The sequence below is a fragment of the Pelophylax lessonae genome (assembly GCF_965119305.1).
Source record: "Pelophylax lessonae genome assembly, chromosome: 7".
Taxonomy (NCBI): domain Eukaryota; kingdom Metazoa; phylum Chordata; class Amphibia; order Anura; family Ranidae; genus Pelophylax; species Pelophylax lessonae.
The window spans coordinates 50,280,188-50,296,214 of NC_138774.1; the positions used below are offsets into that span (position 1 = coordinate 50,280,188).

The 16,027-nt window shown below is 44.4% G+C and overlaps 1 protein-coding gene across 2 annotated transcripts in view; it reads left to right on the forward strand.

The window, feature by feature from the left end:
- Nucleotides 1-724: 724 nt before the first annotated feature.
- The window catches only part of LOC309560283 (T-cell surface glycoprotein CD1a-like), a gene marked incomplete at its 3' end in the record, with an annotated part of 29,557 nt that continues 14,254 nt past the window's right edge, over nucleotides 725-16,027 (forward strand). Inside the window, exons 1-3 of one of the 2 annotated variants that reach the window (XM_082263883.1) lie at nucleotides 725-975; nucleotides 7,578-7,856; nucleotides 8,471-8,737. In XM_082263883.1, coding sequence (XP_082120009.1) covers nucleotides 891-975; nucleotides 7,578-7,856; nucleotides 8,471-8,737 — 631 coding nt within the window. In that variant the 5' untranslated portion in view covers nucleotides 725-890. Of the gene's footprint in view, nucleotides 976-7,577; nucleotides 7,857-8,470; nucleotides 8,738-16,027 lie in introns of those variants that run through there. The other variant, XR_014225503.1, reaches the window with a different exon arrangement.

The window sequence follows — 16,027 nt, forward strand, 5'->3', positions numbered from 1 at the left end:
TGTGTTTCTGCTAAGCTGGAACACGGATCTTTGCCTTCCCCTAGTCAAAGCATCTCCTACACAATGAGTAAGCACAACTTAGGAACACAGTTAACCCTTTGATCGCCCCTGATGGTAACCCTTTCCCAGCCAATGTCATTAGTACAGTGACAGTGCATATTTTTTTATCACTGATCACTGTATTAGTGTCACTGATCCCCAAAAAGTGTCAAAAGTGTCAGTTACAGTAGGTTTCCGATTTGTCTGCCGTAATATCGCACTCCTGCTTTAAGTCGCTGATCGCCGCCATCACTAGTAAAAAATAAAAAAAGAAGAAAAAGTAAATAAAAATATCCCATAGTTTGTAGACGCTATCATTTTTGTGCAAATCATCAATAGACGCTTTTTGGGATTTTTTTTTTTTTTTTTACCAAAAATATGTAGCAGAATATATATTGGCCTAAATTGATAAAGAAATTTAAATTTTTTACATTTTTTTATTGGAACCATAGAGGTGATCAAATACCACCATAAGAAAACCCTATTTGTGTGAAAAAAGGACAACAGTTTTATTTGGGTATAGTGTCGCATGGCCACGCAATTATCAGTTAAAGTAAAGCAGTTGATGGAGAGCACACTCAAGCACCCCCCTGGTGGCACCACTGCATAGAATGGTTAACTTAAAAGTCTCTTGTCTATCCTGCTCATGATGAACAAAACATGTTCCTACTTTCTTCTCAGATATCAGGATTAACCTGCTACAGAATTACTACTACTCCAGTGATCGAGTACTGACCCTCTGGGGCTCCCTGGAGGTGGAAGACATTGAGATACTGGCAGCCTACAATGAATCACGGCAGATTGAATTCAAGCAGAGCTGGTCAAAGGGGAACCTGAGTAACACTGAATGGATGTTCTTTAATATGTTTCTTCGCCATTTTATAAATAGTTTCAAAGAACATATAGATGAAATAAGCACGGAACTTGAAGTTAAAGGTAAGAGATTTGCGAAAATTGTAAAATATAGTTTCTATTGAGAGCAGTACATTAAATAATATGAGAACATAAAGCTAAAAGCACCGATGAAATGCATGTAGGGTAGCTGTTTTACCTGCTGAAGGATGTGTATGTCTGTCCACCCAGTACTAAGATTTATATTGCAAAGGCAGAATGGTGACCTCGCTTTCCTGTATTTTAGTTACATAATACAGCTTGGTCACCTCTCTGCCTCCAACCCGTGAGCACTTCATGTAGTGAATTTATGGTGCTGGAACAATAGGTTGTTGCTTTTTTTCTAGCTGGACGTGCCAGGCCTGCACTCCAGCACCTCCGCCAGCCCAGAGACAAAGAGTGAGTGAAGCACTCTATTCTTTAGCAGCTCAGCCACGCCAATGCAGCTCACTTACATCAAGCTGCAGCCTGAGAGAGAGAGGAGTGAAATCATCTGCACTCTGCCTCTCCCTGCAGCTCAGAAGCTGATTTTAGTAGCATTCACATCTCAGAGAAGGGCAACAAAAATAATTAGGGGAATGGAGGACATCAGCTATGAGGAAAGACTACAAGCACTGAACCTATTCTCTCTGGAGAAGAGATGATTGAGGGGGGATATGATATCAATGTACAAATACTGTACTGGCAACCCTAGCATATGGAAAAACCTATTCAGAGAAAGGGAATACAATAAGACACGTGGCCACTCACTAAAACTAGAGGAAAGGCGGTTTAACCTTAAAATACGAAAATACGCAGGGGGTTCTTCACTGTAAGAGCAGTAAGGATGTGGAATTCTTTTCCGCAAACAGTCGTATCAGCAGGGAGCATTGATAGTTTCAAAAAACGATTAGATGGGCAGCTTAAAGACCACAACATACAGGGGTATGCAATGTACGGTTAACAGCAAACACACACACACATCGTAGGTTGAACTGGATGGACTGATGTCTTTTTTCAACCTCACAAACTATGTAACTATGTAACTTTGTAGCTGTGTGGAAAAGCTGCGGAGTACGCAGGAACTGGGAACCCTGGCCTGACTGTGACTGCTCAATGCTGTGGACTAGAGACACAACATTTTTGGTAAATTGTTTGACAATGTTGTTGGACGGGCTGTCTGTTAAGGCTACTTGGATGTGGGCCTGTGCTGTGTACTGTCTTTTTACTGGATTGGAGATGTCTCTTTTCTGGGTGGGGATGTCTCTTTTCTGAATTAGGGATGTCTCCTTGCTGGAGGGGGATGTCTCTCTGCTGGATTGAGGATCTCTCTTTGCTAAATATATGGTGATGTCTCTTTACTGAATATATGGGGATATCTCTTTGCTAAATATATGGGGATGTTATTTTTCTGAATATATTAGGATGTCTCTTTGAATATATAGGGGTGTCTCTTTGCTAAATATATTGGGATGTCTATTTGAATGTATAGGGATGTTTCTTTGCTGAATATATTGGGATGTCTATTTGTTGGATATATGGGGATATCTCTTTGCTGAATATTTTGGGATGTCTCTTTGCTTGATTAGGGATGTCTCTTTGCTTGTTTGGAGATGTCTCTTTGCTGAAAAAATATGGATGTCTCTTTGAATATATGGGAAATTCTCTTTGCTGGATATATGGGGATGTCTCTTTGTTGGATATATGGGGATGTCTCTTTGCGGGATTGGGCAATCTCTTTTCTGACTATATGGAGATAACTCTTTGTTAGATTAAGCCATGCTGAAAAATTTGGGATGTTTCTATGCTGGACTGGGCTGTCTCTAAATGTATGGGGACGTCTCTTTACTGAATATACAGAGCTGTCTCTTTGCTGGATATATTGGGGCTGTCCCTTTGCTGGATATATGGGGGCTGTTTATTGCTGCTGTAGGGATCTATTCTTGCTGTAGTGGGTCTATTATTGCTTTTACTGATTCCCTGTTCTCTAAAGGGGGTGGTTATAGGGAAAGTTCTGTATAAATGAATATGTCCATGCTTTATTTCTAATAAAGTCCCACAGTGCTGTGCTTATAACTCTGGTTCGTGCTGCTGTGCACTCTCCACCAGGTGTACCATCACCTTAGACTCTGAAAACACTTACATATGGTCAGAAATAGCTTGTGTAGCACCCTCCTAGATAGGTGTTAGAGAGTATAGTTTTTAGTTCTTTCTTCTTATCAGAGAAATTGCCAGGTAAATTTGTATTGCTCTCTGCCTACCAGAGAGCAGGATCCATTATTGAGGTCTGCTCATGGTGCTCAGGTGCAACGCAGCTTGTCTGAAATGTTTCACATTGGTCAAATAGGGAGGCATAATGGACAGTGGGAAGAAACCTGACAAGTGAGTACACAGGCATCTGTTACAGCCCTGGCGATTGGCAGAGGAAAGTGCCTAGGTGCATGCTGGGTGACTGTATAAATGCCAAGGGCACATGTGCTCTGAGTTTTCTAGCTGGAGAGCGGAGTCCCGGAGGAGAGGGGCAGCTGCCACTCCTCTGTAGAAGCTGCCATGCGGCCCAAGGTCGTCGACCTGAGGGCCTGAGAGTCAGAGAGATGCTGAACCCAGAGGTCCTGTAGAGGATGGCCCCTTCCTGTTCCAACATAACTGTGCACCAGTGCACAAAGCAAGGTCCATAAAGACATGGATCAGTAAGTTTGGGTGGAGGAACTTGACTGGCCTGTACATAATCCAGACCTCAACCCGACAGAACACCTTTGGGATAAATTAGAGGGGAGACTGCCAGCTAGGCCTTCTAGTCCACATCAGTGCCTGACCTCACAAATGCGCTTCTGGAAGAATGGTCAAACATTCCCATAGACACACTCCTAAACCTTGTGGAAAACCTTCCCAGAAGAGTTAAAGCTGTTATAGCTGCAAAGGGTGGGCCAACTCGATATTGAACCGTACAGACTAAGACTGGGATGCCATTAAATTTCATGTGTGTTTAAAGGCAGGTGTCCCAATACTTTTGGTAATATAGTGTATAGGATATGCCACAATGTGTCACCAGTCCTCACGCCAGTATATTTACCACTTGGTATATTTCGGTATGGGCTTTGATGACGTCACAACACTCTCCGAGACATACCGAGATACATCGATTGGTAAATATATTGGCATGAGGACCAGTGGCGGCCTGTGCATAGGGGGCGCCAGGGCGCCGCCCCCCCCTAAACAAAGAAAAAAAAATTACAAAAAGAGCAATAAAGTTTTAAAAAAAAATTGCGTTCTCTGGCCTATGTGGAGGCTGTGGGGGGGTGGGGTTTATGACCCAGAAAGGCGCCGATTGGCTGCCTTCTGGGGGCGTAACCTGGGCGCAGGGCACAGTGCTAGGACACCCCCACTTTCGTGATATCCTGGCTGTGATTGGTCCAGTCTCCAGCCTGGACCAATCATCATCCAGGACATCCCGCTGACGTCGCAATGGGGGCGGTGCCGGTGCGTGCATCAGTCACTCACCGTCACCGCCGCTCACCTTCCCGCTGGTTCCCGCCGCTTCCCGCCGCAGAGAAGAGGAGAGGCCGAGACGAGGGAGAAGCCGCTCACCTTCCCGCCGCAGAAGAGGACGAAGTATCGAGGAGGGGAGATCTCGCCGCCGGGAGCCGAGCCGCCGCCAGGTAAGTGCATTAAATTGAAGGGAGCACGCACCCTGGTCTCTGCATTGATTGGGGGACAATGCTGTGGGCACTCTGCAATCATTGGGGTACAATGCTGTGGGCACTCTGCAATCATTGGGGTACAATGCTGTGGGCACTCTGCAATCTTTGGGGTACAATGCTGTGGGCACTCTGCAATCATTGGGGTACAATGCTATGGGCACTCTGCAATCATTGGGGTACAATGCTGTGGCACTCTGCAATCATTCGGGTACAATTCTGTGGCACTCTGCAATCATTGGGGGACAATGCTGTGGGCACTCTGCAATCATTGGGGTACAATGCTGTGGCACTCTGCAATCATTGGGGACAATGCTGTGGCGCTCTGCAATCATTGGGGACAATGCTGTGGCGCTCTGCAGTGATTGGGGACAATGCTGTGGCTCTCTGCAGTGATTGGGGACAATGCTGTGGCGCTCTGCAGTGATTGGGGACAATGCTGTGGCGCTCTGCATTGAAAGGGGCTCGCACGCTGAACTCTGCATTGATGGGGGCACGGAACAGTGTTCATTACATTGAAGGGGGCACAGCACAGTTGCATTGAAGGGGGCACGCACTCTGAACTCTGCATTGTGGGGGCACAGTACAGTTTTCATTGCATTGAAGGGGGCACAGCACAGTGTTTATTGCATTGAAGGGGTCACAGCACAGTGTTTATTGCATTGAAGGGGGCACAGCACATTGTTCATTGCATTGAAGGGGGCACAGGACAGTTGCATTGAAGGGGGCATGCATGCTGAACTCTGCATTGTGGGGGCACAGCACAGTGTTCATTGCATTGAAGGGGGCACAGCACAGTGTTTATTGCATTGAAGGGGGCACAGCACAGTGTTTATTGCATTGAAGGGGGCATAGCACAGTGTTCATTGCATTGAAGGGGGCACGCACGCTGATCTCTGCATTGAAGGGGGCACGCACGCTGATCTCTGCATTAAAGGGGGCACGCACGCTGGTCTCTGCATTGAAAGGGGGCATGTACGCTGGTCTTTGCATTGAAAGGGGGCATGTACGCTGGTCTCTGCATTGAAAGGGGGCATATACCATCTCCTGTACCATGACCTGTGACATGCCTATACCATATCTGTGCCATGCCTATACCATATCTGTGCCATGCCTATACCATCACTTGTGCCATGCCTGTACCATGACTTCAAATTCACGCAATTTTTTTACTGCGTTTTTTGGCGCAAAGCAATACCTATTACATTTTTCTTTTTGCGCCCCCCCCCAAAAAAATTTTGAGCACCAGCCGCCACTGGTGAGGACTGGTGACACATTGCAGCATATCTTATACATGTGATTGATAGAGTGGTGCGCTGCAAGCGCCACATAAAAGTGAGTGTGTGTTTGTTGGAATTTTATAGAAGTAAAACTTATTAATAAGGAAGGATAAAGCACTATGTCCAGTGATTCTTCTTTTCATGTCCGGATGGATAGAGGCATCGCAGCTTACGACAGGAGAGCCTAAAATAAATACCTTTCTAAATAAAGCACGGACATATTCATTCATTACAACTATTTGGATAAGGCTCTGTAGATGTTCCATGGCACATGCGTATATGCACGGATTCATTTTGCATGCATCAACAGGATTTTAGCATATATTTCATATTGTTTTTTTCACATATATTCAGTGTTATGTTCTTTAATATTTTTAAGAATTTAGGAGTTAAGTGATTGATCCCTTCAGGCCTGTGGTGAACAGGATTTTGTTTCACATTATTAATAGAGGAAAACACAGAGTGAATCGTGACACTTATCAGGTTGTTTAATGTATTTTAGCACGAATATACTAGAGTGTGCAAAATGTGGGCGATTCACATGACACATATTATCTATAATATTGTTACATTATTTAATTTATTTGTTTGGTGTAACACTTGGGCTGCTCTCAAGAATTCACTTTCACATTGGTATTATACTGATAATATCCCAATGGGGCATCTGGATGGTATGTGGGCTGATACGATACATCAAGGAGCTCCCAAAGAAAACCGTGGAAGTTAAATGTAATATTTGGAGCAGAAAATTGGCGAACGAAACCAAAATGTTGAAATTCAAAAATCTGTTTATTCCAAACATAATAGCCAAAGCATTGCAGGACCAGACTTTGCCCCCTTTATCAGGGCTTCCTGTAAGAGAATGACTGACAGTGACTCAAACTTTTGATAAAATTGGATATTAGAAGTAGTTTGGTTTCGTTCAGCAGCTGGTAAATTTTGCCTTCCAACTAGTGAATGGACAGTGAAGGTAATGCAGAATGGTGATCTCATTACTCTTCTCACTCTGCTCTGCAAGGAGGGGGCTCCATATTAATGTCTTTAGCTTGGGAATGGGAAGTTCATCAAGCTCATATAGGTGTGAAAATCAAGTTTAAAAAAAAAATTGGGCTATATACTGTAGCTTTCGATAACAAAATTCTTAGACCGCATTCACACTAGTATGACTTGGACCGCGACTTGTCAGCCTGACAAGTCGCGGTCCGTCACGCTCCCATTGTGCGGTACAGGAGCCGTTCTAATAGGAGCGACACAAGTCGCTCCGACTTAGAAAAAGGGTCCTGTACTACTTCGGGGCGACCTGGAGGCGACTTGCATAGACATTCATTTTATGAAGTCCGTGCAAGTCGCGCCAAAGTCGTGCTGCATGCGACTTCACAGGTCGCCCCCTAAGTCGGAGCGTCCTAGTGTGAACCGGCACTTACAGTTATCTCTGCAAGATTGCAAAACAATTAAAAAAATAAATAAATAAAATGTGTAGTGTTATGTATCAGCTAAAAAAAAGCAGGTTTTAGCTATGGGTTTATCTTATAATATGAAGGTTGGATAGCAAAGAAGACTCTTGATTTTGCTATAGGGATACCCTTAACCATATACTGTAGCTACCCATATGTAAAGACCTCTGTGTTTTCTACATCCTGAAATCTGGAATTATTACAGGGTAAACTAAGCAAAAATCAATCTTTCTCAGGTCCCTTCACGATTCAAAGCATTGTAACATGTTCCTCATCCATGAACGACCCAGCAGGATTCGCTTTTAAGGTAGCTATGGAAGGAAAAGATCTGGTACATTTAGATATCACAGAATGGTTGTGGGTCCCTGGGGACTATCCTCAATCTGAAACTGTACAGAAAATCCTGCAGAAGGACACAGCCTCCCTGGTTTCCATTGACCAAATGCTGAAGAAACAGTGCTCTGCCTTGGCCAGGGAATATTCAACTGCAGGGAGGGAAGACCTCTCAAAAAAGAGTAAGTAACACAAAGAAAAATTAAAAAGTTAAAGAGACAAAATTGTACATTGTGTAATTTTGAATAAACTATACTGGTTTACATGGCTCTGTAGTCACAGAATAGATACAGGTACTCATCCCCAGGGTATTTTGTATTTTAAATCCTTCCTGCCCCCTCCTGATGGCCCTTCAACTGGGTTGTAATGCCAGGATTTGGAACAGACTACCTAACCATGTGATTGGCTGTCACAGTGGACACATTATCAGGAGCCCATGCTGCCTGCTCCCAATCATAAACAGAAATTGGGGGCTGTCTGCAACAGCTTGGTTGCTGTGCTGGTAGCATGCAATAAGCGCACTCTCAGCACAGAAACCTTGGCCACCATGGAGGCCTATGTGCACAGTGTTAAAGCCATCCATCCTAAATCTGCACATATGCATTACGTGGTCAGAACAAGGTTAAGGAGTGGGCTGTGATCGGTGGCCTATATTTTCTCTTGTGATAAAATACTGCTTGAGAGGCCAGTTTTAGCTGTAAGTTTTTTTTTTTTTTTTTTTGCAGCTTGATGAATCAGGAATATTATATATGTGCCCTAATCAATCTTCTGCTAAACTTTTCTCCATATAATGCAGTCCAGCCACAGGTCAACATAACAAAGAAGTATGAAAAATCTGAAATAGAGGTCATCTGTATGGTGACCGGCTTCTATCCAAAGCCAATCAATGTAAGTTTGTGGAAGGAGGACAAAACGGAGGATGCAATATACACTGCGATTCTACCCAATGGAGATGGGACTTACCAGATAACAGTATTGATAACTACAGATTCGATAGAACAGGAAAGTGTCTACTGCAAAGTGGAGCACAGCAGCTTGAAAGAGCCACTAATAGTACATCTGGGTGAGTAATCCATAGAAGACTGTGCTTAGAGTTTTGCTTCAAGGAAATAGAAACAAGGAGATCAGCGCTAACCTCAGTGGATATCAGGGAACCACAGCCAACATAAATCAATGTAGTTTATTGAGAAATAAAGTTTAAGTTAAAATCCAAACCAGTATATGTAGCCCCTGATGGATGAGGGGTGAACACCAAGCATCGCTGCCGAATGGGGACCGCTCTATGATAGAACAAACTTCAGATGGCAAAATGCACAGCGGGGGGAGGGGGCACACCGAACCGGCTGGTGTGCACTGACACTTCCTCCTTCTTCCTCCTGTGATGCAGAGCTCAGTGGAGCGGAATGGATGTGTGCAGCCGGAGGGACCGGAAGGATGTCACTACCGGAAGTGATGTGATGAAATTCAGAGCCAGCTTGACTCGCAAACAATGTCCAGTTGCCGTGACATGTTTCACGGAAGTACCGCTTTGTCATAGTCACAGAACGGGCCGGTGTAATGTGAGAATTACCTACCCCGTGAGAAAAACCTACCCTCGTCACTTCCGGCCAGGAACAGCTGAGCAGCGCAGCAGTGCGCATGCCCACAGCCCCGGATACCTAATGAAAGAGCTGAGGACCTGACTAGTGCGCATGCGCACTAGTAGGAAATTATCACGGTGTCCGTGAAAAAAAACCTACCCACGCCACGCTTACATTAATATAAGTCATCTCCGCTCCTGTCCCTGTCACTCCCCTGATCTTGGCTAGTAAATATAAAAGCGGGTCACGGCTCCGTGATTTATGTTCTCATACACCCGCCGCTGCTTTTATATTTACTAGCCAAGATGAGGGAAGTGACAGGGACAGGAGCGGAGATCACTCGTATTGCAGCACAGTTGTTTTAATGTAAATGCCGAATTACACACAGTGCCGTGCAACCAGAAGTGACGAGGGTAGGTTTTTCTCACGGGTAGGTAATTCTCACGGAACACCGGCAACTGGGTCATTTAAAGCTAGGGTGAGGGGAGGAAGCCTAGGGCTCTGCTACACTGTTAACCCCTCAGCATCCGCTTACAAAAAGAACTTTACAGACTGAGGTAATGCTGAAAAGACATAAGAATTACACATGAAAAATGACTCATTACATTGTAAAAATATACGGATAAATTATGTTATATAATATATGCGGTGTAGAAAATGCATCAATATCTGGCTTACTAATAACATTATTACATAGTAGCCTAAAATAAAAAAAAAAAAAAAAGAAAAACCAACCACAAAATTAAGAGGAAAAAAAAACAAAAAAAGAATCGTAAAAATTAATATGAAATACATCTAAAATAAAAAAATAATAATAAAATATCTATATATATATATATATATATATATATATATATATATATATATATAAAGATTATAATAATTATAAAAGATGAGGGATCAAACAATGGTGTGGACTTCCAACTCTTCATTCAAACCACAAGGGGTTAAAGACCCGAGTTTGAAAATCCAAAAGGTTTCTGTCTTGCGCAGGAGAGAGAACCTTTCATTGATAGCCAAAGTACACTTGGGGACAGCTTCATTTGCCATAACCTCTAGCATTCAAGGGTCCTTTTGGTGCGCCTGCAAAAAATGACGTGGGACACTATGTTTATCACAGCCCTTTTGGATCAGCACAGAGTTCTGTCTGACGCACAATTATTTCTCCTTCCTAGACAAGTTTTATCTCCAGGTCAGGGGAACGGCGATGGGGGCTAATTTTGCCCCCTGTTACGCCAACTTGACCATGGGCCACTGGGAGGAGAAGTACATCTGGGCCAACAACCCGTTCGGCAGACATCTGATGTTCTATGGCAGATATATTGATGATGTTCTGCTGATTTGGGATGGGGGCCCGGATGTCTTCTCCTCCTTTGTGGCCCACTGTAATCAAAACACCATGGGTCTATCGTTCACCCATGTCCTAGATGCTGAGGAATTGGTCTTTTTGGATTTAATTCTTTCACATCAAGACAACAATATTATTACTAGGATCCATGTTAAGCCGACAGGGGGGAATTAATACCTTCATTACTCAAGCTGCCACCATCCAGCCTGGAAAACTAATATTCCCAGCGGACAATTCAATAGGCTGAGGAGGAATTGTTTGAAGGATAGTGATTACATCTCCCAGGGTATACACATGACTCAGAAATTTTTGGAAAAAGGATATCCCCAGGAGTGAAGAAAGCCTTTGATCGACAATTGGTTCCCAGCCTTTCGGACAGACCCATGTCATCAACCAAAAGGACTAATGCAGTTAGGTTTGTCACGACCTTTAATGATCAATTCATCCCAATTGGTAATATCCGCAAGCATTTTACCATTCTTAAATTAGATCAGAGACTGGCTCTCCTCTTGCCCTCTGCACCGCAAATCACCTTCCGAAGGGCAAGAACAGTCAAGAATTTTCTGGCACCCAGTAAATTAAGGACAACAACATCTGGACCCCCGTCGGACATCAGGACCTATTTTGACGATATATCATACATGGACGGTCCTCTATTAGTGATGTAGATGGCAGAGAATTTTTTATTAAACAATTGATCACATGCGCAACTGAGTACGTAGTGTATGTTTTAAAATGTCCTTGCAATCTTTTATATGTAGGGCGAACTATTAGAACTATGCGGACACGTGTTGGAGAGCATAGGAGGCTGATCCAAAAGGGCTGTGATAAACATAGTGTCCCATGTCATTTTTTACAGGTGCTCCAAAAGGACCCTAGGGGGCTAGAGGTCATGGCAATTGAAGCTGTCCCCAAGGGTACTTTAACTATCAATGAAAGGTTCTCTCTCCTGCGCAAGAGAGAAACCTTTTGGATTTTCAAACTCGAGTCTTTAACCCCTGGTGGTTTGAACGAAGAGTTGGAAGTCCACACCATTGTTTGATCCTTCATCTTTTATAATTATTATAATCTTTATATATATATTTTTTTTCATATTTAATTTTAGATTTATTTCATATTCTTTTTTACAATTCATTTTTTGGTGTGTTTTTTTCTATTAATTTTGTGGTTGTTTTTTCCTTTTGTTTTTAGGTTACTATTTAATAATGTTATTAGTAAGCCAGATATTGATGCATTTTCTACACCGCATATATTATATAACATAATTTATCCATATATTTTTACAATGTAATGAGTCATTTTTCATGTGTAATTTTCAGCATTGCCTCAGTCTGTAAAGTTCTTTTTGTAAGCGGATGGTGAGGGGTTAACAGTGTAGCAGAGCCCTTGGGCTTCCTCCCCTCCACTAAGCTTTAAATGACCCATTTGCCTGCCCGTTCCAAGACTATGACAAAGCGGTACTTCCGCGAAACATGTAGTCACGGCAACTGGGCATTGTTTGCGAGTCAAGCTGGCTCTGAATTTCCTCACATCACTTCCGGTAGTGACGTCCTTCCGGTCCCTCCGGCTGCTGACATCCATTCCGCTCCAATGAGCTCTGCATCGCAGGAGGAAGAAGGAGGAAGTGTTCGTGCACAGCGGCCTGTTCAGTGTGTCCCCCGCTGTGCATTTTACCAGTTAAAGTTTCTTCTATCATAGAGCAGACCCCATTCGGCGGCGATGCTTGGTGTTCACCCCTCATGCATCAGGGGCTACATATACCGGTTTGGATTTTAACTTCAACTTTATTTCTCAATAAACTACATTGATTTATGTTGGCTGTGGTTCCCTTATATCCACTGAGGTTAGCGCTGATCTCCTTGTTTCTATGTACTTTTGTGCTGTTTTCAGCATCTTCAACAGCCGCACCATAGGTGGAATTAATAATTATCTAGTGAGACTGCCACAGTTCCAGCGCTGGAATTCTCTGTTTTTGCTTCAAGAAAATAGCAGATGTAAAATCTGAAGTGATGAATGATAAACTCCAGGCAAACCCTGGAAACATCTACATCCAGGCAAACATCTACCACCTATCCCTGGATTGGATAAACTCGGTGGAGGATTGATCTATCCTTAAAGGGATCAAAAGCGATCTAGGTCCTTGTGGCCTAAAGCCATCTGGTAAGAAGCAAATATTGCTGAATTTTCTCAAGAGCACAAATTGGAGCACAAAAGCACTTTGAAGATTTTATTTAATCACCACAGACTTTCTTTCACCTATTGCACAAAAATATAAATGAATTACAGATTTTATTGATTTTATTGCTAATTTACATGTGTCGGCCAACAACAACCAACTGCAGAAGTGATGTCATTTGCTGGTTTACTTTCCGTGTTTTTTTTCTTCTCTGAGCATGCCCAGTCTTGCTCATCTGACTTTTGTCTGCCGAAATCTGTACTGACTGACGAACAATCGGCCGTTCTGGTGACGGTAAACGAAAATTTTATAGCATGCACACCAGATTTTGTTCCCCTGAAAAGTCGCAGTCGGTTGTCGGAAGCATCATACTAACAAGCCGACAATTGGCCGATCGGACGTTGGCCGAAAATTTACGGCCAACAATCGGTGCGTGTGTACGAGGCTTTAAAGTCACCAATTTTATATAGACACAGATATATATATTTCACCTTTTTACTAGGTTGTTATTACAAATGGTTCACATTATGGTATTATAGATGATTTTAAAGTCCACCATTTATTTATTTATTTATTGGTAAACGAGGTTCATCTTTATGGACATAATTGATTGGTGTAGAAAATCTAATACCCCCTAACACACCTGGAACACCTCCACTGATTACCAACGCCTATTTTTTCACTAATCTATTATTTAACATTATACTTTTCTAAGAGTGTATTTTAGTCCTGCAAAAATGTGGCCTCTTTTGCTGTGTTAACTGTGCTACACACAGTGACAACAGTTACTGGCCAATTATTTGTAGAACTGGTGTGATAAACCTGTGGCCCCCCAATACCACAGATTAAAGTGGGGTGTTATATACCTTTTTCCAGATATACTGCGATTCTCTAGAGTCTTTTGTCACAGGGTAATTTAAAAACATGACAGGCAGAGGAAGAGGCAGACACTTATGCAGGGGTGGTAGGGGAAGGGCAGGAGCAGTAGGCTGGCGGCAAAGTGTGAAGTTTCAGAAGGCGCGTTCGATTACGTGAAAGGACGCACCAGACTTGGTTGAGTGGCTCACTCAGCCTTCCTCTCCTGCACCCTCCTTATCCTCTCTATCTGCACCCTCTTAAATCTCTGCTGTGTGCACCCCCAAAGACACCACCACAAACACCACCAACACCACATACCCTCCGCTTGAGTCTCTGGAATTATTTTCTGATCCATCACAAGACATTTGCGATGCGCAGCCATTGTTGGCATCAGATCAGGAAGAGGAGGTAGCAACAGCCGCCACTCAGTAGTCTGACGACAGTACCCAGATCAGCCCAAGGAGGTTGGTCCCCGCTGTTGCTGCCTACTCCGAGATCTCGATTGTTAGTGGTGGGGAAGGTGACGTGGATGATGACGACGTGTCTATGGACGTCACGTGGGTGCCCACAAGAGAGGAAGAGGAGGGGAGTTCAGAAGGAGAGACGGACCGCCAGATAGGGAGGAGAGGCAGGCAGAACTTGCATTGCACAAGAGGTACAAAGCAGACTGCAAATGTATCAGGAGCGAGCCATCAACCATGTACAGTCACAATTGGTGCTCCCAGGACGCTGGCACATGGCTCCGCAGTGTGGGCTTTTTTTAATGTGTCCATTGCTGACAACAGTGTTGCCATTTACAGCCTTTGCAGTCAACGCATAAGTCCCGGTAAGCCCAACACTCACCTAGGGACGACCGCCTTAAGAAGGCACCTGAACTCCCATCACCGAGCCCAGTGGGAGCAACACCGTCAGAATCCACAAAGCCACCCTCCAGGGTCTAATCGTCCAGCCTCTTTTCCTTCTCCTCTGTCCTCACATTTGTCCTCCACTCCACCTTCCATGATGCCGTCGTCACATTGTTCTGGAAAAAGGCAGGCTTCTGTGGCCCAAATGTTGGAGTGTAAAAAAATGATGACGCCGGATAACCCTCTTGCCCAATGTTTGACTGCTGGCTTGTTGGAACTGATAGCCCGCCAACTACTGCCATAACAACTGGTGGACTCAGAGGCCTTTCGTAAATTTGTGGCCATTGGAACACCACAATGGAAGGTCCCAGGCAGGAAATATTTCTCGCAGAAGGGCATTCCAGAGCTGTATGGCCATGTTCAGCAGCAAGTGAATATATCTCTGGCACACAGTGTTGGTGCCAAGATACATCTGACCACAGACACATGGTCTAGCAAACACGGGCAGGGAAGGTATATCACTTTTACTGCCCACTGGGTGAACCTTCTGACGGCCGTCAAGCATGTAACCCGTGGCACCCGTGTAAATTTGGTTGTACCGCCACGGATTGCATGCAGGCCTTCCTCTTCTTCTCCTCCTCCTCCATCCTCCCTCTCCTCCTCGGCTGACTCCTCCTTTTCCGCTGCTACCGTCTCTTCCACTGCACCCCCCAAGATCCCCGGAACCTATTCCACATGCCAGGTGAGACGTTGCCATGCTGTGCTGTGTCTGTTGTGCCTGGAAGCCAAGAGCCACACAGCTGAATTTGACAGTTGGTAAAGTGGTGTGCGACAACGGTGCCAATCTGCTGAGCGTGCTGAAACAGGGCAAAATAACACACGTGCCATGCATGGCACACGTCCTGAACTTGGTGGTGCAGTGATTCGTTGCCAAATACCCTGGGGTCAAGGACGTCTTGCGGCAGGCCAGGAAAATCTCTGGCCATTTCAGAAGATCTTACACAGCCATGGCTCGCCTTGCTGACATTCAGCGGCGACACAACCTGCCCGCCAGGCGTCTTATTTGTGACTGCCCGACGCGATGGAACTCAATGTTGCATATGCTTGATAGGCTGCTCCAGCAGAAACGTGCAGTTAAAGACTACCTGTACAAACTGTGCGGCAGGACAGGTTCTGGGGAGCTTGGGTTTTTTCACTTCGCCAGTGGCTGCTCATGCTGGATGCATGCAGACTTCTGCATCCATTCGATGAGATCACAAAACTGGTCAGTCACGGCCAGGGCGCCATCAGTGACATCGTACCTTACGCCTTCTTTCTGGAGCGTGCATTGCATCGTGTCATTGATCAAGCCGTCGAGGAGCAGGAAGTTGAGGAAGTCGCAATGTTGGATGAATTCCCAGTGGGTGCTACTCCATCTGAGACAAGTCAACAGCAGGAGTCTGAAGAGGAGTCAGAGGAGAATGGTGCTGGGGGGGATGAGGAGGAGCAAGAAGAGAATGCTTTAAACATTTCAGGGATCCCTGGTGTTATCCGTGGTTGGGGAAAG